This window comes from Bidens hawaiensis, unplaced genomic scaffold, assembly GCF_021521415.1.
Source record: "Bidens hawaiensis isolate Kalapana, Puna unplaced genomic scaffold, B.hawaiensis_p1.1 tig00004685_1, whole genome shotgun sequence".
In the NCBI taxonomy this organism is placed as follows: domain Eukaryota; kingdom Viridiplantae; phylum Streptophyta; class Magnoliopsida; order Asterales; family Asteraceae; genus Bidens; species Bidens hawaiensis.
In genome coordinates this window covers 1545021-1570615 of record NW_027491287.1, presented here as the reverse complement: position 1 = coordinate 1570615, position 25595 = coordinate 1545021, and the positions used below count along the sequence as shown (strand labels likewise).

At 33.1% G+C, this 25595-nt stretch overlaps 2 protein-coding genes across 7 annotated transcripts; one reads left to right on the top strand and one right to left on the bottom strand.

Annotated features, from left to right (window-relative positions):
* The first annotated feature begins 4505 nt into the window (after positions 1–4505).
* On the top strand, positions 4506–12359 carry LOC143627641 (histidine kinase 3-like). Its single transcript, XM_077097423.1, has 11 exons — positions 4506–5050; positions 5907–6173; positions 6734–6903; positions 6996–7208; positions 7528–7714; positions 7814–7865; positions 8384–8613; positions 8716–8814; positions 9168–10240; positions 10715–11055; positions 11772–12359. The coding sequence occupies exons 1-10, from the start codon at positions 4598–4600 to the stop codon at positions 10956–10958; spliced, it is 2988 nt and encodes a 995-aa protein (XP_076953538.1). The 5' UTR covers positions 4506–4597; the 3' UTR covers positions 10959–11055; positions 11772–12359.
* A 2282-nt stretch (positions 12360–14641) lies between these two features.
* LOC143627642 (calmodulin-binding transcription activator 4-like) lies at positions 14642–25123 on the bottom strand. Of its 6 annotated transcripts, none has more exons than XM_077097429.1 (14): positions 25107–25123; positions 24450–24599; positions 23695–23820; positions 23474–23589; positions 22903–22991; positions 22688–22733; positions 22170–22602; positions 21535–21692; positions 21376–21460; positions 21053–21276; positions 19483–20114; positions 18348–18912; positions 17365–17658; positions 14642–14727 (listed from the first exon to the last, which is right to left on the bottom strand). In XM_077097429.1, the coding sequence occupies exons 2-14, from the start codon at positions 24460–24462 to the stop codon at positions 14662–14664; spliced, it is 2847 nt and encodes a 948-aa protein (XP_076953544.1). In that variant the 5' UTR covers positions 24463–24599; positions 25107–25123; the 3' UTR covers positions 14642–14661. The 6 variants fall into 6 exon arrangements, with proteins under 6 accessions (XP_076953544.1, XP_076953540.1, XP_076953541.1 ...); XM_077097426.1 differs by lacking the exon at positions 14642–14727 and adding an exon at positions 16397–16568 and having other exon boundaries at positions 25107–25122; XM_077097427.1 differs by lacking the exons at positions 14642–14727; positions 24450–24599; positions 25107–25123 and adding exons at positions 16397–16568; positions 24791–24831; positions 24881–24899.
* Between the last annotated feature and the right edge of the window lie 472 nt (positions 25124–25595).

The following is a 25595-nucleotide window of genomic DNA, read 5'->3' as shown; positions in this document are numbered from 1 at the left end:
TTACCTTATTATATGAAAATAGATTTGTGTTACTTCACTTCAAGCAAATTTTTTGGAAGCTTGATAAATGGTAGATATGGGTGTTTGATAAATAGGATTTTTTAAGGTAAGAGTTAATGGTTTGAGAAATTGTAGATTGATGGTAAGTAGGGATTAGCAAAATCTGTACTAGTACCGGTTGGTGTACCGAAATTGGTATCAAAGTTTTGAGTTTCGTACCGGTACGGGACCAGTATTTCCCGAATTTTTGCTTTCAATATCGGTACCGTCCCGATACTAGTACCAAGAATTCGTGATTTTCGGGACCGGGACCGGTACGGTCCGATTTCATCCCTATTGGTAAGAGTCGATCATCCACCAACGTATTAATCAGTATCTACCAACTTCGACCAACTTGTCTCTTTTATGAAATTCTACCATTTGCCTCATTAATTATCCACCATTTGTCTCTTATTAATTATGTTTCTTAATAAATTGTTAAATTCACCATTCTTTAATTTGTTACACTAATAAGTTGCTTCAATAATCATTAATCCACCATCATTTGAGGGTAAACAAGTAATTTACACCCTTACACAAATAAGCTTATTCAAATAAGCTAAAAATCATCTTCAAATAAGCTTCTTCACATTAGCCTATATAAGCTAATAAGCATAAGCTTAAAAAACTAATCCAAACACTAAATTAAGCTTATTTTGTAAAAAAAGCTAAAAAAACTATAAGCTTCACTAAAAAAGCTAGGCCAAACACCCCCTTAAAATGTTAGTTCTTGGTCTATTAGTCATGTTATTTTCTTTAATTAATTAAAAAAAATAATCCTTTAATATTCAACTTTCATGTTTCAAGCCCAATCTTTTGTTTAATAGTCCTCCGTTTAATAAGTGAGCTGGCCTCGGCTGTATGGGTCATAATTTTCAATCCGAGCTAGAAGTTGAGCACATGCCAGACTCGTTACTCATATACAACTAAAGCCGACTTGTGGCTCTTGGCTGTTTCTCGCTTTTATGTTAATATTTTGTGCGCTTTCTTTTGCAAGTCTTAAATAATATCTTCCAACAATCTCAAATTAATTGAGCAAGTCATAAGGTTATACAAGCCAATAAATGAAGGAGTTTTTATGGAACGAATTGCAAGCTATGGCTTAGTTGTTCTTCACTACTTTAAATGGTAACAATGATTAATATCCAAAATTAATATGTAATTATCTAAAGACATGGACATGAGGAAAGAAAACAAAATTAAGGTTAAGATGAGATAATAATTGTTACCCTCTCTATTATTTATGCAACACAAGTGTGTTAAATGTTTCAAACTTGTGATTCAACTTGATAATAGATTACAAAACCGCTAAAATGGTAACTCGAAGTACAAATATGAGTTACCGAGTCTACTTTCATTAGAGCATTCTCATCCCGTGCCCTATAACTATGTAAGTGAGTTTTGTAAATTATATGGTATGGTTATGAGTGGTTGTGAGTAGAGGAGATATAATATGTTATACATGAAAGTTAATTTTGGGGTTCCACGATTCATATCGTATAATTTTTTAATTTTTTTTTGAAAATGGTTGTGAGTAGAAAAGAGAGAGAAAATAATAATTAATGTGTAAAGAACTATTATTTAATTGAACAATAGAAAGAAAGTTAGCGAGGCAATACAAAAGGTGAAGGGTTTTTTGGACTATTCGCGAGGTGACGCGGGAGTCGAGAGTTAAAGTTCTAAGAAATGTTTTACTTGGCATCATTTGGAACTACAATGACCTATTTCAATATCTCCATTGTTTTCATTGTAACTTATTAAAGATAATGATGATCTCCATCCATATGATGTTTGGATTTTGTGTAGAATGTTGCTTCTAATATTGAACTAGCAATCAAATCAATCTTTGTAACTACTTGACTATTAATAAGTACCCATAAAACAAACAAATCACAAACATTTAATTTACAAAACTATTTTAAAGTTAAAGGTTAATAAGCCTTAACTAATCCACGCATGCTCAAGAGTCAAGATCCATCACCTGAGAGGTAAATCGAGCTCATTGGGACCATAACACTTGTTCTTGGATAAGTTCTTCCGTACCATGTGGGTTTTCTTTTTCACTCATACTTGGACTCGTATATCTTGTATGTTACTTAAAACTAGTATCAAAACCAACTTGTCCACAAAAAGATGTTATGTTACAACTTAATCAAATATTCTTTCCTTAGAAGGAGAGGGAATAATTATTATTTGTTTACACTATAAATATTTGAAAGAATATTATATATTGAGTTTAGTTTGTTTGAGTGTGTGAAAATTGAACATAATGATAGAAGAAAGTGCAAGGCAGTTACCATATGGAAAGCAAATGAATACCACTTTTTTGAGAGGTAACCATCATAATGGGGCCTCACCTTCAACTACTCATCCATACATTCATTCACACTCATCATCTCTTGATAGCTGTTTTCTTATTATCTTAAGGGTACTTAAGTAATTTACTATGTACATTGCATGTCTTTTTAGGGTGGAATCATGACTACAAAATTTCCAACAAGATGCTTTTGGTTTGTTTATATATTAATTTTCTCATTCATCTTGTTATTTTATAAAATAAAAATATCTTCATTTTTAATCTTTTATATTCCATGAATTTTGTATGTTAATTTCTAATAACTTATATTTAATCAATCTTTTGATAAAACATGTGATGTTGCAATCAAGTCCTTTCCTATATAGAATCAACCCCAAAACCCAAATCTTAATCTCTACCTAAAATTATAAAACCATGGTTTATAAGTTATAACCACAAATTAAACCCCACAAGATGATAACCCAACCTAGATTAAACACATCACAACCCTAGCAAATCATACATAATTGGCTCTAAAGTCTTGATGCTAATTTAATATCTCAACCCAACCTATAATCTTTATTCCTATTCTAAATACATCCATGCTTTGTGTCAAATATAGAAGATTAAAGGTGGAAGACAATTGATGCAGGACATAAACGATAAAATATATCAGAAAAAATTCTAAAAAAACAACTTTTTTGTATTATGAAGGCTCAAACCATTAAAATGGAGCCCCTTATAAAGATGATTCGGAATTGCATACAATAGTGGGATACTGAAAGTAATACATTAAACTAAAGCTTAAATTACGTAAGACAACTAGAAAGCACGTAAAGCTAATTTTGGAAAGGATTAAAGGTGTCGAAAATTAGGGAAAAACTATTATTTGTTGGAACAGGATAGGTGATACAATTTGGATCTGACAACCGGGTCAGGTCGTTTGCCACAAATTTCGATTCATTAAGACCTTTCCATTGATCGGTATTTAGCCCATAATTCCACTTGTAATTCAAGTTATGTCCTTTTTAAAATTTAAGCTATTTTCGCTTTGTTTTCTCCCATCAAGCTGGTTCATATATAAGAGTCTGCTAACTTTTGGATCAACTCTTCATTAACAATGAAAGGTACAATTATTTGCAGCTAGTCAACTACGTCATAGTGAATCTCTTAAGGGAAGAAAACAAGCAAAGACATTAACGTTTTAGGAGAAACTAAGATTTTTGAGGTCTTGGATTTTCATTACCATAAGGCTTTCCCTGAAAATAATACTGATCACGTAATCGTTGTAACTCAAATGAAAAATCACAAAAGGTCACTGGTTTAGGATTTAGTTTAGAGTTGAGTTTTGTTACGTTAGAACACATAATCAAACCTTTGAACCAAATCTAAATGTATCTAACATAGTTTAGGTGATAAAAGGAATTGTTGTATGGTTGGATCATTACTAATATCATCTAACTCAAGTTATTTGATACTAGAACATCAAAATCTATTAAAATTTTGAGTAATTTTCAAGCTTTTGACACTATACTAATATCATTTCTTTATTATTTGTGAAACACTACACACCTCCCATTATGGATTTTCATGATGTTTTTTCCAATGCACCCTCATCACTATTACAATATTATTTCAATCAAACATATAATAATAACATAAAAAAGTAATATTTGAAAATAATTTATTTTTTCTTGAAGAACGGATGTATGGATAGGATAATAGAGGTGTACTAGAGGACATTTTTACAACCATATTCTTCTCATCTTTTCTTTTACAGATGCTTTGCAACTCTACACACACACATACAACTACAACTATCTCTCTCTTCCATCATTGATTACTCTCACTCAAGATCCAAGTCAAACCCTTCAAATAATTACCCATTTTTATCCTATAATTACTTCAAAACATTAATTAGGGTCTCATTATTTTCTTGATTTTTAAGCAGACTTTCAAGAATCTATCTTTTTGTTAATAAATATTATTACCCACACCCCCCTTTGGAATCTTGATCCTCTTATTATGTAATAAAAACCATTTCTTGTTATTATCAAGTTATAAAAATTTTGAATTTTGATTCTTGATTAGACAGTTTATATAAGGTGTGACCTAAGTTCTCCTGTTCCTTTTTTTTATTTTTTATTTTTATAATATTTTAATTTAGTTTATTAGTCTATGTGTGTGTGTATATATATATATTCCTTAGAAACCAGCTGTTAAGTGGAACCCTTTTTGCATATTAACATATACAAACTGTGGATGAGTTTTATTCATCTGATTGGATTTGTGTTAAAAGTGGGACACTTTATCTTGATGTTATGTTGCTCAATGAGTTGTTTGATTACAAGTGTTGAAATGAAGTTAAATCAAAGTGGGAAGCTTTGGGTGAAATTTGTTGAGATTTTTACAAAGTATAGTTCTATGATCAATGTTCATAATTATCAACATATTGGTTCAAGAAAGCTAAGAAAGACATGGTTAAAGAAGCTTTTAATCTTGTGGATTGCATTTGGTACAATTGTTTGTTTATGGATCTTTTGGTATTTGAGATCTCAAGCTTTGGAAAAAAGGAAAGAAACATTAGGAAACATGTGTGATGAGAGGGCTAGAATGCTTCAAGATCAGTTTAATGTTAGTATGAATCATGTTCAGGCGATGTCGATTTTGATCTCAACTTTTCATCATGGGAAAAACCCTTCTGCTATTGATCAGGTACAATGATGTTTTTGTATAAAGATTGAAACTTTATAGGTTTTAGTGGTTAATTGTGGTATAAATCCATTTGGGGATTTTGAGTTGGTTAATCTTTTGAAGTCTTTTTATTCTTTTTGATCAATTTCAGTTGGTTAACTTTTGTATAAAAATTGAAACTTTATAGGTTTTAGTGGTTAGAGTTGGTTAATTGTGGTTTAAATCCATTTGGGGATTTTCATTTGCTTCATTTTTTGAATAATTTTTGTTGTTTTTGATCAATTTTAGTTGAATTAGGGTTTGTATTTGGACAATTTAGTGCAATTAAGCAATCAATCAATCAGACACTCTGTTTTTATATAAAAAAATGTTTTTTTTTTTTTTTTTTTTTTGGTTTTAGTGATTAATTGTGGTTTAAATCCATTTGGGGATTTTGAGTTGGTTAATCTTTTGAAGTCTTTTTTATGCTTTTTGATAAATTTCAGTTGATTTTTTGAAGTGTTACGGTTCGTGATCGGACAATTTAGTGTAATTAAGCAATCAATGATGTATTGAAGCACTCTGTTTTTTCTTTCCTATTAAAATGGAAACTTTTTGTAAAATTAACAAATTTGGTTAATTTTGTAGAATTAGGTCTCATAGTGTGACAATTTAGTCTAATTAACCATTTAATTAGGTTTTTAGGTCCTCTGTTTTTATATAAAGTTAGAAACTTCTTGTTTCTAGTGCTTAGTTATGTTGTTAGCTTAATAGTTTTTTTTTCAGTTGCTCAAAGGTTATATAGTTCTTTTTGGTGTCTTTAAAAAGGGAACCGAAAATTTGGTTAATTTTATTGGATTAGTGTTTGTAATTGGAGAATTATTTGTGGAATTAACAGGAGACATTTGCAAAGTACACGGAAAGAACCGCTTTTGAGAGACCACTAACAAGTGGGGTGGCATATGCAGTGAGGGTACTTCATTCAGAAAGAGAACAATTTGAGAAACAGCAAGGATGGACCATAAAGAAGATGCCCCTAATTAAAAAAGACAAATATAACCCTGAAGAACTTGAGCCGTCACCGATTCAACCAGAATATGCCCCTGTTATCTTTGCACAAGAAACCGTTGCTCACGTGATTTCTCTTGATATGTTCACCGGAAAGGTATATTAATATCTTAATATTTCATGGAAGAATGGAATTTATTTATTTATTATTATTTTTTTTGGGGGGGGAGGGATGTTGTGTGTGTTTCTGTTAGTTCTTTGACAGTGTAAACGAAACGAACTGTTCACGAATGTAAATGAGCGAACATAACCGTACATAGATGAATGAGCATAACCCAGCTAAAACCAAGTAAATGTGAACGTAAACAACAATGTGTTGGGCCAAAAAAGTTACCAATACTGGAGTATGAGCCTATATTTTTTTATTAAATATATATAAACGAATGTAAACAAACGAACATAAATGAACATTAACGAACTGAATAAACAAAATTGACGAACGAACATTCACAATCATAAATTGACGACGAGACATACGTTGATGTTCGGTTAACTAAATAACCAAAATGTGTTTTTTCATGTTCGTTTGTTTATTTGATAAACGAAGACAGACAAACTTCCTGCTGAACGTTCGTTTCGTTTACTGGCCTAGGGGCGTTCATCATATCCGAACACCAAACATTAACCATCTGTTATTTTCTTTGCTATGATCAACAGGAAGATCGTGAAAACGTGTTGCGTGCACGAGCATTAGGAAAAGGGGTGCTCACGGCTCCTTTGGATCTTGTAAAGTCGAACCGCCTCGGAGTTATTTTGACTTTTGCGGTTTATAATCGAGATTTACCTTCTAATGCTACCCAAGGGGAAAGAATCAAAGCAACCGACGGGTAAATTCATTAAGTTCGAATATATTATGAAAAAAAAAAAAGAATAACTTTTGTGCCCGAATAATTTAATATTAACTTTTGGTGAAAATCAGGTACCTTGGTGGGGTGTATGATATTAGATCATTGGTTGAGAAGTTACTTCAACAACTTGCAAGCAAGCAAACCATTTATGTGAATGTTTATGATACAACTAATATATCAAACCCTATTAGTATGTATGGTACCAATGTTCCGGACACCGGTTTGGAACATGTTAGTCCTCTTAACTTTGGTGATCCATCAAGAAAGCATGAGATGCGTTGCAGGTGATTGTTATCTCCATGATTTGTATTTTTACATCTTCCTTTCTATTAAATATGATCTGTTTTTTAAAATATAGTTGTCAAATACATGTTTTTTCCACTTTTCCCAATATACCCTTTTTAAGAATCGCCGAGTTATATTTTGCTTTAAGGGGTATGTTATCTTTTTCGGGTTTTAACTAAAGATTATCATTTGGAAATGCAAGATATGTGTATGTGCTAAATCACGAAACTTTGTAGGACTAATTGTTTCCATATAGTATACGCGCACATTTGTATAAAATTGGGCTTATGGAGTATTAAAATTATTTTGACAACACAGATTTACACAAGTACCACCGTGGCAAATCTTGGCAATATCAACATCATTTGGTATATTTGTAATTACTATGCTTGTCGGGCATATATTCCATGCAACTGTTAATAGAATAGCAAAAGTTGAAGATGATTATCACGAGATGTCGGTGCTCAAAAAGCATGCCGAGGATGCTGACTTGGCAAAATCTCAGGTACTTTTTGGTTGACCAAACATTGAATCTTGACTTTAGTCCTAGGTTTAATTGATTATTTAACTATTCTAAATCTTTGTTACATTTGCATTTGTGTAGTTCCTTGCTACTGTTTCCCATGAAATTAGAACCCCTATGAATGGTGTTCTTGGTAAGTTATTTATTTATTTTTTATAAAGGGTTAAATGCACAATTTGTTTGAAGGAATCTACTTTTTTGCTCAAATTAGTTTAACAAATTTTCAGTTCTTTATAAAGGAATTGTCAACAGAGCACAATAGACTTTTTCTAAATTAACAAACAAGTCCTTGGACTTAATTTTTGCATGACCAAACCCCTAGTCTTTTCAAATTTAGCAAACAAGTCCTTTTAATAAAGTTTATGACTTGATCATGCAAAAATGGATTTTTTCGCTAAAGTTGAACTTTTTAATGGAAAGTTGGAAGTTATTTAACTTTTTTTGTAATTCTTGAAATCAGGCTATCTTAATTTGAGCCAAAAAAAAAACAAAAAAAGAAAAAGAAAAAAAAGAGAAGTTGTTTACCTTTTATGATAAATTTTGTGAAATATATTACTTTTTTGTGCATTTTGCCCTTTTCTTCAGAGTTTTTTGAATTTTCTGAAAATTTAATATATGGTTTTTCTTTTCTCTCTTTTTTTTAAAAAAAAGGGATGCTGGATATGCTTATGGACACCGTTCTTGATGTAACACAACAAGATTATGTTAGAACGGCTCAAGCTAGTGGAAAAGCTCTTGTTTCATTAATAAATGCTGTTCTTGATCAAGCTAAAATTGAATCTGGAAAACTCGAGCTCGAGGCTGTTCATTTCGAGCTTCGGGCTATTTTGGATGATGTGTTGTCTTTATTTTCAGGGAAATCTCAAGAAAAAGGAATTGAAGTAAGGATTTTTACATATTTAAAGATATTTTTCTATTACAAATGAGTTTTAATTTACTGAGGTTTGAACTTATATTCCTTTTGCTATCTTGGATGATGACAGCTGGCGGCCTACGTGTCTGACAAGGTCCCGGAAACATTAATCGGTGATCCAGGGCGATTTCGTCAAATTATCACAAATCTCATGGGTAACTCTATTAAGGTAACACCTTTTTTCATAAATAATCTTAATTATTATTGTAACCAAAAGTGACAATTAACCTGTTTGACTTTTTTTAAGTCGAATTTATAATTACATCACTTTTAACACTAAGCAATAAAATAGAATCTAAGCTCGCCGATTTTCAAATATGATCAAAATATTACATTATTTTGTCTAATTTTCTGCATAAGCCGATTTATGAAGTTGTATTTAAACTATACACATTGACTTGTTTGACCCATGAGACCTGTTAGAGATAAAACTTAACCTAAATCGACCCATTAAGTAAACAATGTAAAGTGTCATATAATACGTGTAATAGTTAATTAATATTGTTGTTTCAATGGCTATAGTTCACCGAGAAAGGGCACATCTTTGTTACGGTGCACCTTCAGGAGGAAGTTATGGACACAATAGATGTAGAGTCCGAATCATCATCGAAAGACACATTAAGCGGGCTGCCTGTAGCTGATAGAAACCGAAGCTGGGAAGTGTTTAGGCCCATGGGCCAAAATGCAGGCCCATCTGAATCCATAACATTAATCATATCAGTTGAAGATACCGGTGTAGGAATTCCTCTAGATGCACAAAATAGAATCTTTACACCTTTTATGCAAGTGGGCCCGTCTATTTCCCGTATTCATGGAGGAACTGGTATCGGTTTAAGCATCAGTAAATGCCTGGTCAATTTAATGAATGGTGAGATCGGGTTCAGCAGCGTTCCCAACATTGGGTCAACTTTCACTTTCACCGCTGTCTTTTTAAATCCTAATGGGCAGCAAGTCAACGGTCAGTCAAAGTCAAACTCACAGTTTTGCAACATGCTAGCCGTTATCGTTGACCAGAGGCCCATACGAGCCGAGGTGTCAAGATATCACATTCAACCGCTAGGAATGCATGTGAAAATCGTCCCTAGTTTGACCGGTATGCGGTCATTGTTGACCAAGGGAAGTCAAACGGTCCACGTGGTCTTAGTCGAAGAGGACATTTGGGATCAAGATTTGAGTAAATCATCGGCTTTTGTTTACAAGTTGAGAAATTTAGATCACCAGGTTCCACCAAAGTTGTTTCTTTTAACGAATTCGATCGGTGGGCCCCGCCAATGTAACGGTTTCTCTTCGCCACCTGTCATAACCAAACCGTTAAGGGTGAACATGTTGGCGGGCTCATTACAACGGGCTATGGGCGGTTATAAAGATAATGCTAGAAACGGAGAAATCCCAAATTTATCAAAATTGTTAATCGGGAGGAAAATATTAGTGGTTGATGATAATAATGTAAATCTGCGGGTAGCTGCGGGTGCTTTAAAGAAATATGGGGCCGAGGTTACATGTGCTGATAGTGGAAAGAAAGCTATTTCGTTATTAGAACCACCTCATGCGTTTGATGCTTGCTTTATGGATATTCAGATGCCGGAAATGGACGGGTAAGGATAATATAATATCATTTTGTTTTTGAGTTTTAGGTTAAATTCATGACTATTCAAGTTGAAAGAGAATTCTAATTTATAGTGTCGGTTTGACCTAAAAAGTAAAACGTTAGGTGTTTAATCCATGAATTATAAATATAACAAGAGATACATTTTGACTTTCTTAGGTCAATTTCATGAATTTTTCGAGTTCAAATTGAAGAAGTATATTCATGTATCACAAAATATCTTCTTGGTTTGACTTAAAAAGTCTTGCCATTCATGTATCAAAGGATTGCACGGGCGGCGGTGTTTTATACATGGCATAATGTTTATTTTTTAAAATGTATTGAAACAAATATATGTTGCTTCAAAACAACATTTTCGCCCTTCAAGATTTCTTCACTCTGCCTTCTCGATGAAGGGTATTTTCGGTATTTGACATGCCAAGACTACTCATGCTGAAACCACATTTTTTCTCTCTAAATGCAGATTTCAAGCAACAAAAATGATACGCAAGACGGAACACACCATTAATAATCGTATCCAGAACGGGGATTTGTTGTTGCAAGATTATGCATATATCTCAAAGTGGCATGTACCTATTCTAGCCATGACTGCTGATGTAATCCAAGCTACACACGAACAATGTCTTAGATCCGGGATGGATGGCTATGTGTCTAAACCATTTGAAGCTAATCAACTTTATCAAGAAGTTTCAAGATTTTTCTTATAAGCCGCCAATGGACCTCACAAAGAAACTAACCAAACCGCGCTTGTTTTTTGAGGCGTGTTGGAAACGGGGGTCAGAATGCTTCAGATTCTTCACAAGGGTAAGTTTTCATAATTGTTATTATATTATGATTATTGTTATTATTATTATAATTATCAAAATGTCATCTTGTTATACTCCCTTGTGTCCCAAAATTAGTTGTTCGCTTTTGAAAAATGGATGCTTTTTTATGGTTTAGTAAGTTTCCTATTTTGCCCTTAATCACTCTTTATCGGTAAGTCGTGAAACTTTTCCATGTCAATTGATTTCTTAAACGTATCAAGGGGAAAATTGACATTTTGCTAATTAATACATGAATTCTTCACAAGTTTCATAACCATTTTTATCAAAATTTTATTTGTCTATATTTATATTTTAGTTTGTCCCAAAATAATTATATGCTTTCAAAACAGATTTTTTTTTATGATTTAGTGATTTCCCGATTTTACCCTTAATTTATTTTATCGTTAAGTTGTCAAACTTCTTAAGGTCAGTTGATGTCTTAGTATTTAGGGAAAAAATGACATTTTGCTAACTAATATATGTATTAATTATAAATTTCTTAATTTTTGGCTTACGTCAAGTTGGGTTGAACAGAAATATTTTTTTTTCTGGTTTTCTCCCTATTTTTATTTTTTTATTATGAAACATGATTAAAGGGTTAAATATGATTAGAGACTAAACCAATACACACCATTTTATTTTTTAACGATTTCTTTTTATATTTAAATCATTGAATTCGATTTGTGCTAATTTTTTTAACAATCTTTATTTCAGGAAACTGGTGGTTGTGACATTATAATGTACATAAAAAAGTCATTTATTGGTGGAGATATGTTCATTTTGTAGAGCAAGTTTAGATACAGAAAAACAAGTCAACTCATTTGCCTCCATTGTAGATTTTGATACATATTCCCAAGTTATGAGAAGATGGAACAAACTCGATCGCTGACTTTTAGGGTCAACTCTCGGACTTTGGTCGTCTTCGGTTTGTGCTGTTTAGTTTGCATTAGTTTGATGCATCCCCACAAAGCGGGCAAAGTATATATCGTTGTAACTTCAGAATAAGGACGGATACGTGTATGTATTTATGTAGTAATATATATACTGAGGTACAATTTTTAGGTTGAAGGTTGTTTAGGACATTGAAAGGTTATTGCACATACTAGGTAAATTTGTGTATATATATGTATTATGGTAAAGTTCATTTGTCTTTTTAAATGCATGGTTGTGGATTATATCAAATGCCCTTTGGAATAGTGCATAGTGCTTTTTTGGTTTTTGTGTCTTCCTATTTTTTTGTTTTAACACTATAGTATGACTTAGGGCGTAATATAATTTAAGTAATATGTTTAATATCTAGTTATGTGTTATGGTGATGTGAGACGAAAAAAATAATGTGATGCCGTATAGGCGTCAGTAGGCATGAGTGGTTTCACATCTCAAACTCACTAGTTTAATAAAGGATGATGTGGAAGGCTGTGATTCGGCTACTCTAAGATCAGCCAATGTGGTTTTTAAAAGATTGAGTTTGCAATTCAAAACGGGGTAGCGACGCACCTTGTTGTCCGCTTGCCTTTTGTTTCGATGTAATCACTATTTTGTTAACCTCTTTTAATATTATTTTTTATCTCCATTAAAGGATATGATAAAGTCTCAATATTTGAGGGCTAACCTTTTCATTTTCTTAACTAGTTGAGTCAATTTGTTAGATTTGGTGGTTAACTTATTTTCTGAAATAATCAAAACAATTTAAGGGACCCCAATGGTTAAAATACCTTTTTATTTTTACTATTTGTAGTTGATGCAGGTTATCTATAAATTTGAATTTCAAAGTTCTTTTAATTTCGGATTATGATGATTGGATTATGAGTTTTTGATTGAATTAGAAATTTTAATAACTTTGTTCTTGAATCTTCTTGACTTAGGTTAACTAATCGTTCTTGAGTCATTTGATTGCTTCCATACCCACGCCGATAATAGTGTGTGTGTATATGCATTTGTGTACCCACCATGATAAGGATGATAACTTATTAGTTGTTATAAAGTGATAGTTAACTAGAAAACTTCACATTTATTAGTCCATATACACAAATAAGCCTCACTTGTTTTTATATATATTGTTATTCGAATAGAGACCATTGGAGTTCAATATCTATTTATCCATACCATTATTATCCGGTTTGATTTTATTGTTTTCATTATGAATTCAGTTCTTAAACCTACTTTTTTATTCCCGATCATGAGTAGCTAATTTTTTCCAAGTTACCTAGGTTTTGGATGATTTGTTGAGTTTTGGTTCATTTATTGGTTATTGATGATGGGCACATTTTGTTGAATGTCTTTTAGTTATGAATAGTTATGAATGCATGCTTAGATCACATGCTTATGAATAGGCGTTAGTAGGCACAAGTGGTTTCACACCTTAACCTTACTAGGTTTGTACTTAATGGAATAAATAGTAATAAAGAAAAGAAAGGATGATATGGAGGGTTGTAAATGGGTGACTCACTTAAATAAAATAAATCAACAATGTGAGCCATGTCCAATTGTTGAATCATGGATCATAAAGTTTTAAGTTATGTGCTAGATGAATATATTTACTTGCATATGTGAATATGTGGATTTTCCATACGTTACAATAATCATTGTTTTAGAACTATGCAATGCAGGTATTACATGTTTGATACTATTCAACATAACTCTGCAAGTATTATGAATGTGTTAATTTCATCATATTTGTTCACTATTAACTTTAGGGATTGATGAGCTGCCCCCATATATGGATCAAAGCCTAACATGTTAACCCAACCCAAATGGGCCTAATTTTGGAAAGTCCAGGTAAATGATAGCCCATTAGGATTAGAGCCCATATTCCTTCCCAAGTGTGTATATATGAATGCAACTAACCTACTAATTTATCTCTTGTGCCCGTCTTACTACCACGTACATTTAGTGGCGAAGCTTGGACATACACATCGAGGGGGCATACTTGATATGTATTAAAAAAATCATAAACCAAAGGAAGTAAGGCTCGAAATTTTGGTTGAAAACGGATACGGGTATTTGGGAAATAGATCTCATCCTTATGTATGAGTCCGAAGGAATGAGATCGATACCCCGTAAAAGTTCAAACCCACCTAAAAGGTTGGGTTTAGAAATTCATACCCATCCATCCATCAAAGTGGTTTTATATAGGTATTTACCTGACCCTGGATCCGGCTTCACTCTGGACATGCAGTGAAAACTGGAAACTATCAAGCTGAAGTTGGAGTATGGTATGGGCAAAGGGAATTTTCGATGGAGCAGTGAAATGCATAAAGATTGGAAAGAACACAAACGACAAAAGCACTCTGCTGGGCTAACACGGAGAGACGAAAGCTAACGCCTAGCTCTTACAGTTTATCTTCGGATTAGGTAACAAGTATAAAATATTAAAAACCTACTTTAGCAAGGTCCATGTGAGCATAATTAACCAAGGATTAGCTATTCAGATAAGATAACAGGCAATGAAGATTACAAAAAAAATACTATTTTACAAAACACCTAATTCCAAAGCAAATTAAAGTCCATGTCTATATACACAAACAAAACCATAAAACCTTTGATGATCTACCACATAAACACTCAATATTAGTTATGTCAATCAACAATAAATAGTTAACTTCTACATATTCATCGCATCACCTTGAGAAGTTGAAGCTGTTTCACTCCCCAGAACTTCACGTTCGGCCTACATCATAAATCTCCAATAACAAAAACTAAAGCCACAAAACGTCTAATCTATTGTATCATCTAGAAAGTCAAGAAGAGGCTGGCATTCAATGGCTCGGTGGACCATGTAGCGATTAATTTTGTCCATTCTTGGAATATTTCGATATGAAAGGTGCTATTATTTAAAATATTTGATTTGTTGCAAGAAGGTGAGTGGAATAGACACGTTTCAGCGCCGATATGCATGGTGGAGAGAATGAGAACGTTGGAGTTTACACACTACAACGGCATGGGGAGCCCAGAGGTTGAGGATTTGAAATATGTGTTGTTGAATGCTAATGGTTTAAAGAAAGTTTTGATCACCTTTAATAATGATGTACCACCACAAGAGGTGACGTTGGTGCGTGACGAGTTGGAGGATCTGTCAAGGAGTTCCGCTGAGTGTGAAGTGTATATCCGTGTGAATGACAGGTTTGAGGTACATGGGCGAGAGAAAACAATTACTTTTTCAATTTACTCTGATATTTTTTTGGTGGGAAACTCATTCCTGTTACTTGAGTCTTAACATTTCTTGAAGTTGCAATTTGATTTGTTTTGTTGTTGCTTATTGGCATATGTTGTTTCCATTGTATATAATTCATTCAGAAGTAGTTTAGGTTCCATATATGATTTTATAGGACCTAAGTAATCAAGGGGTTTTGTGCTTCTTAATAACCTATTCGTGTAATAATATAAATCTAAGGTTTCTGATTAGGATTGGTTCCAGGTTCTAAAAATTCCCGATTCTGGGTATTTTGATCGGGTACGGTTCCAAGTTCGTTTTTTTTCACCTCTAGATAGGAAGGTTTGAAAATGTTGGGTAAGGCCCCGGGGACTTAATTGTTTATATGGATTAATTAGTGGGTAGTTTTTTTTTTCTTTTTTTAGAACAACCAATTATTATTAGAAACCAAAAAAAAGAAATTGATTAGCAAGATACTAGCCAAAAACAACACACCAAAGTGCATATACACCCGATTATCAACTAATAATAGCTTTATATTTTACATTTGTTAATTAGTTTATAACAACTAATAAGTTGATATTTGTAAAATTTTTAAAGTTTATAAATGAATATATAGATTGCCATTTTTGTTGAAAAAGTAATAATAAAAATAATGGGAATTTGCCAAAAAAAATTTTTGGCATGACTCGTGTTAGATCGTATATATGCAAACATTTTTTAACCATAGGTGTCGGTCGACTCATCCTTATAAAGGCGGGCATGCAAATGCATGTTACTTATGCGGTTACAAAAACAATCAAATGACTCAAGAACGATTACTTAATCAAAGTCTCAAAAAGTTTAGCAACATACTTCTTATAATTTCAAATTCAATCACAAACTTATAGTCCAATTAACATCATCCTATTTACTTAAAGACTCCAAGATAACAAACTCAAAAGATAATACTAACAAAAGATAAACTAATCAAATAAATTAAACAGAAACTTTGAAACTCAAATTTGTAGATAACCCTGTTTCAAATACAAATAATAAAAATAAAAAAGTTAAAATCTTATAAAGGTACAACACGATCATGATTAACCAAGTATTAGCTATTCGGATAAGATAACAAGCAACGAAAATTAAAGAATACTATTTAAGTATTAATGCTAATTACACTTATGCAAATACCTAATTCCAAAGCAAAATAAAATTCATGTCTATATACACAAACAAAACCATAAAACCTTTGATGATCTACCACATAAACACTCAATATTAGTTAGGCCAATTAATTATAATTCCTTCTACATATTCATTGCATCAGCTTGAGAACTTGAGGCTGCTTCATTCTCCAGAACTTCACGTTCGGCCTGCATCATAAACCACCAATAACAAAAACTATTATTGTATCATCTAGAAGATGAGAAGAGGGATTTTTGACACACTTAGCTAAAAACGGGCCGGTTCATGTCATATACAATATCATCTATTGGTTAAGTGTGTCTACTATGGGGTTTGTAAACGACAGGACAAACATGAGTGAGGCTTGTTCATGTTCGTTTTGTTTATGTTAACCTAACAAACAAATGGACATGAACACTTAAATAAACAAAGTTTCTTGTTTGTCTTAAAGAGAATATCATTTAAAAAATAAATCAAACATAAACAAACATTTAGAAAGAATATAAAATGTTTAAAAAACTAGGATATAAAAATATAAGTTAAAATATGCAATAATAATAATAACAATTATATTTACTTTCTTATACCTTAGTTTACTTTTGTCCGTCTAGGCATCAATATATTATTAAACATATTTAATATACTTATATATATAGTATTTGTAAATAAATAAACACTTGGCTTATCGAACGTTCACAAGCGTAAACGAACAAAAACTTGCTCATGTTCGGTCCTTTTACTAAATAAACATAAAATCTTGTTAACATTCGTTTGTTTGAGAAACAAACATAAACGAACTTCCCTTTTCTAAATGTCTCAGTTCGTTACAACCCTAGTCTAATAGACTAATAGTTTAAAAGTTTTGTCATCAATTATTTATAGCATTTTGTTGTATATTTTATTGTTTCTAACTCATGTTTACTTGTTTAGTATATCATTAAACTTACAACCATACAAACATTTTTCATATAAAGAGGGGCCCACCTTGGCTTGTCGGAACTTTTGAAGCATACGACGGTACTGCTGGCGGGCGGGTTGAGATTCCACCATAGAAAGCACCCGTGAGACAGCTTCGTCAATAGAAACATCCACCTTTTCTTTCCGGAACACTTTGACAATATCTTCATCTTCATTTTCATCAATGGCAGCTAACTCTTGTTTAAATCCACGTAAGCCTACTCCCTTACGGCGCCACCTCAGCACTATTTTTTCAACTACACCAACCGCCCAACAGAAAACCTTGTAGTGTTTCCTTACTTGGTGACCTCTTACATGAGCCTGCCGAATACCAAAAATGTGAGAATAATCAGAAGAGTCCCAACAATGTATTTCAATATATTTTTATTACTGTAGTAATATAATCTTTGTAATCTTATTTAACGCATTAACTATTCATAAAGTATGTGGTGGTGGTGGGTTAAACCTAACTACGAAAAAAGTTTTCGTAATTATGTTTTAACACATTAACTATTGTAGCTAGGCATGTTAACAATTTGAACATTCAATGAACCATTCGGCAGGAAGTTCATTTATGTAACCAGGCATGTTAAACGAATGAACATGAACACGTGTCTTGTTCTTTCATTTAGATCGTTCGTTTATTTTCATTTATGTTCGTAAGTTTACGTTTGTTAAAGTCTATTCGTTTACGTCTATTTAATTTTTTTAGGCCTATAAGCCTATAACAATTAGTCTAATTGCAATTACCTTTTAGGCCAAAACATTGTTGTTCACGTTTACTTTTAATTGATTTTAGCTCAGTCATGTTCATTCATGTATGTTTTATTTATTTACTTTTGTTCATTTATGGTCGTGAACCTTTAGTTTATACCATTAATGAAGCAACATAAACGAACACGATGAACGCGTTCAGTTTCTTAACGAACGGACACGAACAAGAAAACCCGTTCGATTAATTGTTCGTGTTCAATCGTTTGTTCGGTTAAAGTTAAACGAACCCAACCCACCTGTATTTTGACTACTTTTTGGCGAAGGGCAAGAAAGTCTTTCCGGCCTTTCCAGGCTCGATACTTCTTCTGAATAGACAAAGCCGCGTTATTATAATTTCCATTTCTAAAGGTCAACTTTGAAGCTGCTGAAAGTCCTTCAATGTCACCTAAAAGTATACCGTATTCATCTCCACTAGCATACGATTCCTTTTGTTGTCTCTTTCTAAAAGAATGAGCTCTAAAAGCTGACTGTATACGGGCAGCTGCTTGAGTTACATTTCTAACCGCAGCTAAAGTATCCTTGAGAGAAAGATCATCATTGTTTACAAGATTTAGCTTTGAGATACCGTTTACTGCTGCTGTTTCAGCTTCAATATCAGCAGCGGATCTAGAAAGTTCAGGTTGTTGTTGGAGAGATGGATGGCTGGTTAGCGAGACTTCTGAGAGGTAACCTGCAAGTCCTTTGTGTCCACATGCCTCGGCTATAGAAGCTGGTGTTTGACCAGTCGGGTCTTGTTGACTTGGGTCAGTAACTACTCCAGCAGATGCACCCGAAGCTAGAAGTTCAGCTACCATTTTTTCCCTGTTTTTATATATCAAGAGAAACTATTTAAAGGTCTGGAGATCTAAAACATGCAAATGGGCAGAACAGACCGGATGCACAAATATAGTTAAGAGTTGGGTATAAACGGATTTGGATAGACCCATATATAACCTGTTTAATAATATACGGTTTTAAGAATCTATAATTAATGTTATATTGTATTATGTAATAGCTAAATGCCAATTTCACCTCTAACTAATGCAGTTTAATGAGAGTGTAATTAAGGGTAGAATAGGAAAGTTGAAAATTTATATTGGAAGTGGACGTTTTTTGGACAACCTAAAATAGACAGGTGGAAACTATTTGTGATGAAGGGAATAATAAATATGTTATTTATAATTACAAATATTATTACAACAATAATCTAAATGTTTGAATAAAACGGGATTACATACTTGTGTGACCCGTTAGAGATGAGAAAAAAATCCTAATTGTTGACCCATTAAAGTAAATGGTTCAAAATGGTCACCTCTACTATTCTAAATGTCATGAATTTATTATTAATAATCACAAAAGATTACTAGACCATATATATAAAAAATGACATACCTTCCAAAACGAGCAGCCCAATGTAGGGCAGTCCAGCCATTAATGTCACGAAAGTTAACACCGACTCCAGATTTAAGAATCGGGTTCAAGGCCCATCCAAAGCCCAAACCAGAAAACATGTGTATTATCCCTTGTTCTCTTTTAGACAAACCTGCAGCACCTTTCTTGTTTTGCAATCTAGAAGAAAGCCATTGTTGCAACTTATCTTTTAACAGTTCTTCTAGAAGCCACTCACTTGCATCAAACGAAGTCAAACTTCCATCTAAAAGAGCTTCAATGACTTGAGACCATGAGTCTTCTTCACTAGTTGTTGACTTTATTTGACTAGATAACAGCATTTGCACGAATCTCACAAGTAATAATAATTCGTCTGAGTTTCTAGATTTTTTGTCAGTGGAGTTATTATTTGTATCATTGTTTGGTTTATCACGGTATTCATATTCCCTGATTTCACTACAAGATTCTCGGTTGCCTGATGTTATACAAAGAGTTACTTTGCCAGGTAAGTGAGTGGGAGTGTAACAACATAGGACTCCATCTTGAATGATTTCAGCAGGAACCTCGGTTTCACCAAACATACAGTACCATTGTGTATTGGATAGATCACATGTGAAAGTCCCAATAATGAGTACCTGCATGAAGAAGTATGCACATATTTGACTTGTAAAGATATAAAACAAGCATATATAAGTATTCAATTACTTTATGTATGTAACAAACAAAATATCATAGCATAATACAAAGGGAGTTATACTAGGTATTCAATTACTAGTTGTCAAAGGTGCAAAAATATGAGCACGCCCGACACAAAAAAGCACAACAATAGAACAAATAAAAGTAAATATAACAGTTATATAAAATTTATGTTTCCTAAATATATTAAAAATCTATTGTAAGTAGCAATTAAAATCATCCAATTAATATCAAAAGTTTTGTAGACCTTTTATGATAATCGAATTAAAAATCATCTAATATAACTAGTTGTATACTAGCTATAAAACATTAAAAACCTTTTTGAATCATTGTGTATTATATGAAGTATTAACTCAACCCGATTACTAAAAAAGGAAGTCTAAAGTAATATAAAGAAAGTCCCTTGACTTCAGTTTTGCATGATTAAGTGACTTTTTGCTAAACTTGCACTTAGGTCTCTTGACTTAGTTTTGCATGATTGAATCCCTTAACTTCTAAAACTTGGCAATAAAGTCCATGCACTTTATTATTGACATTAAAGTTCTTTTTGCATGATTAAAATCCCTAGACTTTTCGAAATTTAAGGAAATGGTTTCGTTTGCATGATCAAGTCCCTAAACTTTTTTAATATAGTTTTCCATTGAAGTTTAAAAGACTAGGGATTTAATCTTGCAAAAAGTACAGGGACATTTATGTGGATATATCAAAAGTATATAGGCTTTTTTTACAAACATTTTAAGATGACTACAATCATAACTTTTTTCAGCTCACTGCAACCCTGATCTCAAAAATCATGATAAAAGGGCTAGTTTTGTATTAAATGAAACAGACACAGGTAATTCAGGAAGAAATCCTTGTATAGTTTCAAAGGATATACCTTTGTACGCTCAGATTCATAGCCCCATTCAGGGGCAATCTCACGAATAGTAAACTTCTGCTCTTGTGCAATAGTCAAACTTGAATCTGATTCTAGAGACAATCCACTTTGACTTTGGTCAAACATTGTTGAGTAAAAGTCTGGGTAACTTTCAGACAAATTTCTAGCAGGAGTATATGCAGAATACTTGAAATCTTCAGGTTCATGAGGCAGCAATAAATTTGCTGTAAATGGAAATAATATGACAGATTTCAAAATCCATAATTGTGAAAATAGTATTTAGAATATTGAAATCAATAGACTGGATATAATACTGGACTTACAGTTATTATTTGCACCAGTATATCCAGATTTGTACTTTTCTTGCTCTTTCACTGGATCTGTTCTTGGTTGAGGTAAAAGTACTCCCTGTTTAAAAGAAATTACGTCAAGATGGTAAATAGTTAAATACTTCTTAAGAAAGATGATCAATATAAGCTTACATTTCTGTCTGAAGGGTATACATAATTCTGTTGAGATCCATCACCTACTGCATTCCCATTATGTTTTAATACATCATCCCAGAGTGAAGTTTGTTGACTTGTAATAGCAAATTCAGCTTCTGATTGTTGCTGGTACTGATATGGTCTCACATACCCTCCTACATATTCTTTTTTCAGTTATTTTGCAATCAACCTTATCTAAATTTATCATAATGTGACATAAAATGCAGATGAAAACACACATAATAAAAAGATATGGAGTTCGAAAAGGGTTTCAACACAGATGATATCTTAAAATCAGATGTGATAATTCAACCTGTTTACTTATGAACAGGTCAATTTTGTTTGTGTCCTATCTTAAATGAGTCAAACAAACAGGGTTAGCTACAAGAGGAACAGGTCAAATGAGTTGAAAGTCTCCCAAAGTTTATTTTTACTTCATTCAATCTCCTGACCTTTTGTTATTCAAATATTCAGATTGCCATCTTGATAGTATCACTTTCTTAACCCAAAAATCATTTAAAAATGATGATTAGAGATGGACAAAAGAAAGTTTGCAGGTCACCAAACTCGGCCCGGTCCGTTTTGACCCGTTACTTGACTCATACATATAACAGATAACAGAGGAAACAAACCTGGATATTGTTCAGATGCAAAATTGTTTGAGCCATCTTGCATCACTCCATAAGTTTGCTCATCAGCTGAAAACTCTGATCCATTTGATATCCCATTTGCATAATAAAATGCACTAATATCTTTCAAGTTATCCTCATCCAAACTCAACTGTTCTTCGATTCTTCTCAATGCTTGATTAACTTCAGGATTAGGTGAACCACCAACTTCCTCAATTCCCTGTGTATAACTCAAAGGACCTGATACACTGGACCTAGTAACCACCTCTGAACTAACTTCTGTGGAACTTGGACTTGAGGTGTTGTCATATGGTTCCCGATATTGACTAAAAACACCAGTAGATTGAGTAAACTGAGAAGCATGGGAGTTTGAACCCTGAATAAGAGTAGAGGACCCTGTAGAGAATGTTGAAATGGATCCAAGACTATGCCCACTCTGCATCCCACACAAAAAGTCAACGGTCATACTATATACTGTCAATTGGTAACTTACACTATTTATATGAAATCAAAAGACTTACCATGGTTATATCTCTATAATGGACAAGTACAATGTGATCCATTCCCCTGTCACCAATATAACAAAAAATGAAGTCTGTTGGCACAAAAAGTATTTTCAAATTTAAATAAATGTTTTAGTTTAATTTAAGACTGAACGGTAAGGACGAAACTGTTTGTAAAACTAAGTTGCCAAATGTAATACAAGCAATTCCACAAAGAGATGAAAGATACTCACTGATCCAACATCCAGTAACAACGCCTTTGGAAGTTTGGATTTTGCTCACCGTGTGCATAATAACAATTTAAAGCTTCAACATTTCCAACCTACGCCAAAACAAATGTAAAACTATACATCAGGTCATTATGTTTTAATCAAATACTGTATGATATGCACAGATGTAGCTTTACATCAATAAGCAACCTGGTATCAAAACAATTAACCAGAAGGTATGTATTCTGTTTTTGTACAAAACACCAAGCCCTTAAAACATTTCTTATTATCTAATTGTTTGAACAAAAGCAGTTGAGAAGCAGTAAAAAGTTATACGACTTATCGTCTATTTGTGTGAACAAAGCAAACTTGAATATTTATAGGTGTACAAAGACCAGACTGCACCAAGTTTCTTATAAACAAAAGTTTTTTTTCCCCCACAAGAATAGATCTAGCATGTTGAAAATACTTCAACAAAGTTGGAGATTACAAATCTAGAGCTTGAAAAGAATTCGAAACTCAATTCACCAATAAACCTACATTTGACTTCTGGTCAAAAGAATAATAACCATGCATCAAAAAGAGAACAAAAAACCTTTAGACGTTCATGCGCTTCACCAACGGTTCTTCCATCCTTTTTTCTCCTCCAGTTATGCCCATCCTTACGAAAAAACCTAAGGACCCTCTTGTTAAACAGAAACAAAGAACCACCTGAAAAGGAATTCATTAAAAAAATAAGGTAGAGATCAGCAAACTATTGTAATAAACGTACACCTTTGAAAAAACTTAAGACTAGGTAAAAATGAAGAGTTTTACTGGGTGGCTTTTGAGGAGGCTCATTGGTAAGCTGTGTTTCCTCGAAATTCTGCAGTATGAAGAGTACCTCCCCAGGCTTTAACCACCGGATATGTGCTTCTTGAACAAGATCTGTGATGCTATACCCTGAAAATTGAAACATAAATGTTGTTACATGATACTTGTGGCACATAAACCTGTAACAGTTATGCACACATCTTGCTGTTTCAAGGAACAAAAATGTAGATAGTTTGAAAATAACACAACTGCTTGTTCAACATACACATATGAGACGATAACAGACTAACAGGGGGTGAGGTACAACCAAGGATAGCCTATTGTGCTTCTTTGTTGCTTGTAAATATTACTCTGTAATTTTTTATCCTTTTCTTTTTCATTACTAATACCACTATTTTTATTTGCCTATTATTACTATGAACACTTTGGTTATTATCACTATTATCTATATAAGAAAACTCCTCATTACATTACTTATTTAGCATATGGATTACTTAAAACAACACATCACAACGAAATCACCAAACTGATTGATCTAACTGCGCATGATTAACTAATTACAAACAACTAAGAGCAGTTGAAGTGCTGAATCATGGATAAATGAAAAATCAAATAAAGTATAATCACAAAATATTCTACAATTCATCATACGATCGTAAACGTCAATACACGAAGCCTATAGACACAATCAACACTCAAAAACCTAACGAAAACACTTCGATTAACTTTCGCAAATCAAATTCGAACCAAAACCTCACCTGACGTCATCATCCGTACACTATGCACTCTCCTAAAACAACCACCGAGAAACTACAACTCGTCCGGTGCACACAAAGCTTCAAAACAAGTTCCGAGCCCTAGAAAACCACACCGTAGGCCGGAAACAGATCTAACAGTGCCGGAGGAACCTAGAAAACCACACCGTACGCCTGAAACAGATCTAACAGTTCCGGAGGAGCTATAATCAGTTAAAGTGTTGACTCATGGTTGACCTAAAATAACTATCATCACAAACTATTCAATAACTCATCATACGAACATAAACATATAATCAACACTCAAAAACCTAACAGAAATCAATTTCGAACCGAAACCTCACCTGACGTCATCATCCGTACACTGAGAAATCAGTTACTAGTACTCGTCCGGTGCACACGAAGCTTTTAAGTTCCGAGCGTTAGAAAACCACACCGTACGCCGGAAACAGATCTAACAGTGTTGACTCACGGTTGACCTAAATTAAGCTCAATCACAAACTATTCAATAACTCATCATTCAAACATAAACATATAAATGATATAATCAACACTCAAAAACCTAACGGTAATCAAATTCGGAATCAAAATCTCACCTGACGTCATCATCCGGTGCACACGAAGCTTCGAAATAACTGATCTGACGGTTACTGTACGAACTAACTGAGATCACTGGATTCAGTAGAGTAACTAACTTAACTTCATTATTCAAATACTGGTGGAGATGATATCGGAATAACGTATAAGTGGAGTGGTCCGGTGGATACTCCGGCGAAGTGGTTACGAAGGACGCCGGAAGGTGGTTAGTTACGTTGAGGAAATTTTTAAAGTTATTATTATTATTATTAGTATTGTGTTAATAATATGTTATTATATTATTAATCGTGCATAATGTGTGTATTAAAAATGGATTTGGTGACTTGGTCTACTTTTATAAATGTTATTAGCATTGACCAAAAACGACTTGCTGAATACTGTAAATAAATACTAAATTGTTATTTTGAGAAAACTGCATAAAATGGTGTATATAGTTTGACCAAATTGCAAGTTTGGTTTTCGAGTTTTGAAAATAGCAAATTAGTTTAGAACTTCAAATGTTAACTTCATCACTAGGGATGTAATTTTGTAAACTAGCCAAGCCGCTCGCGA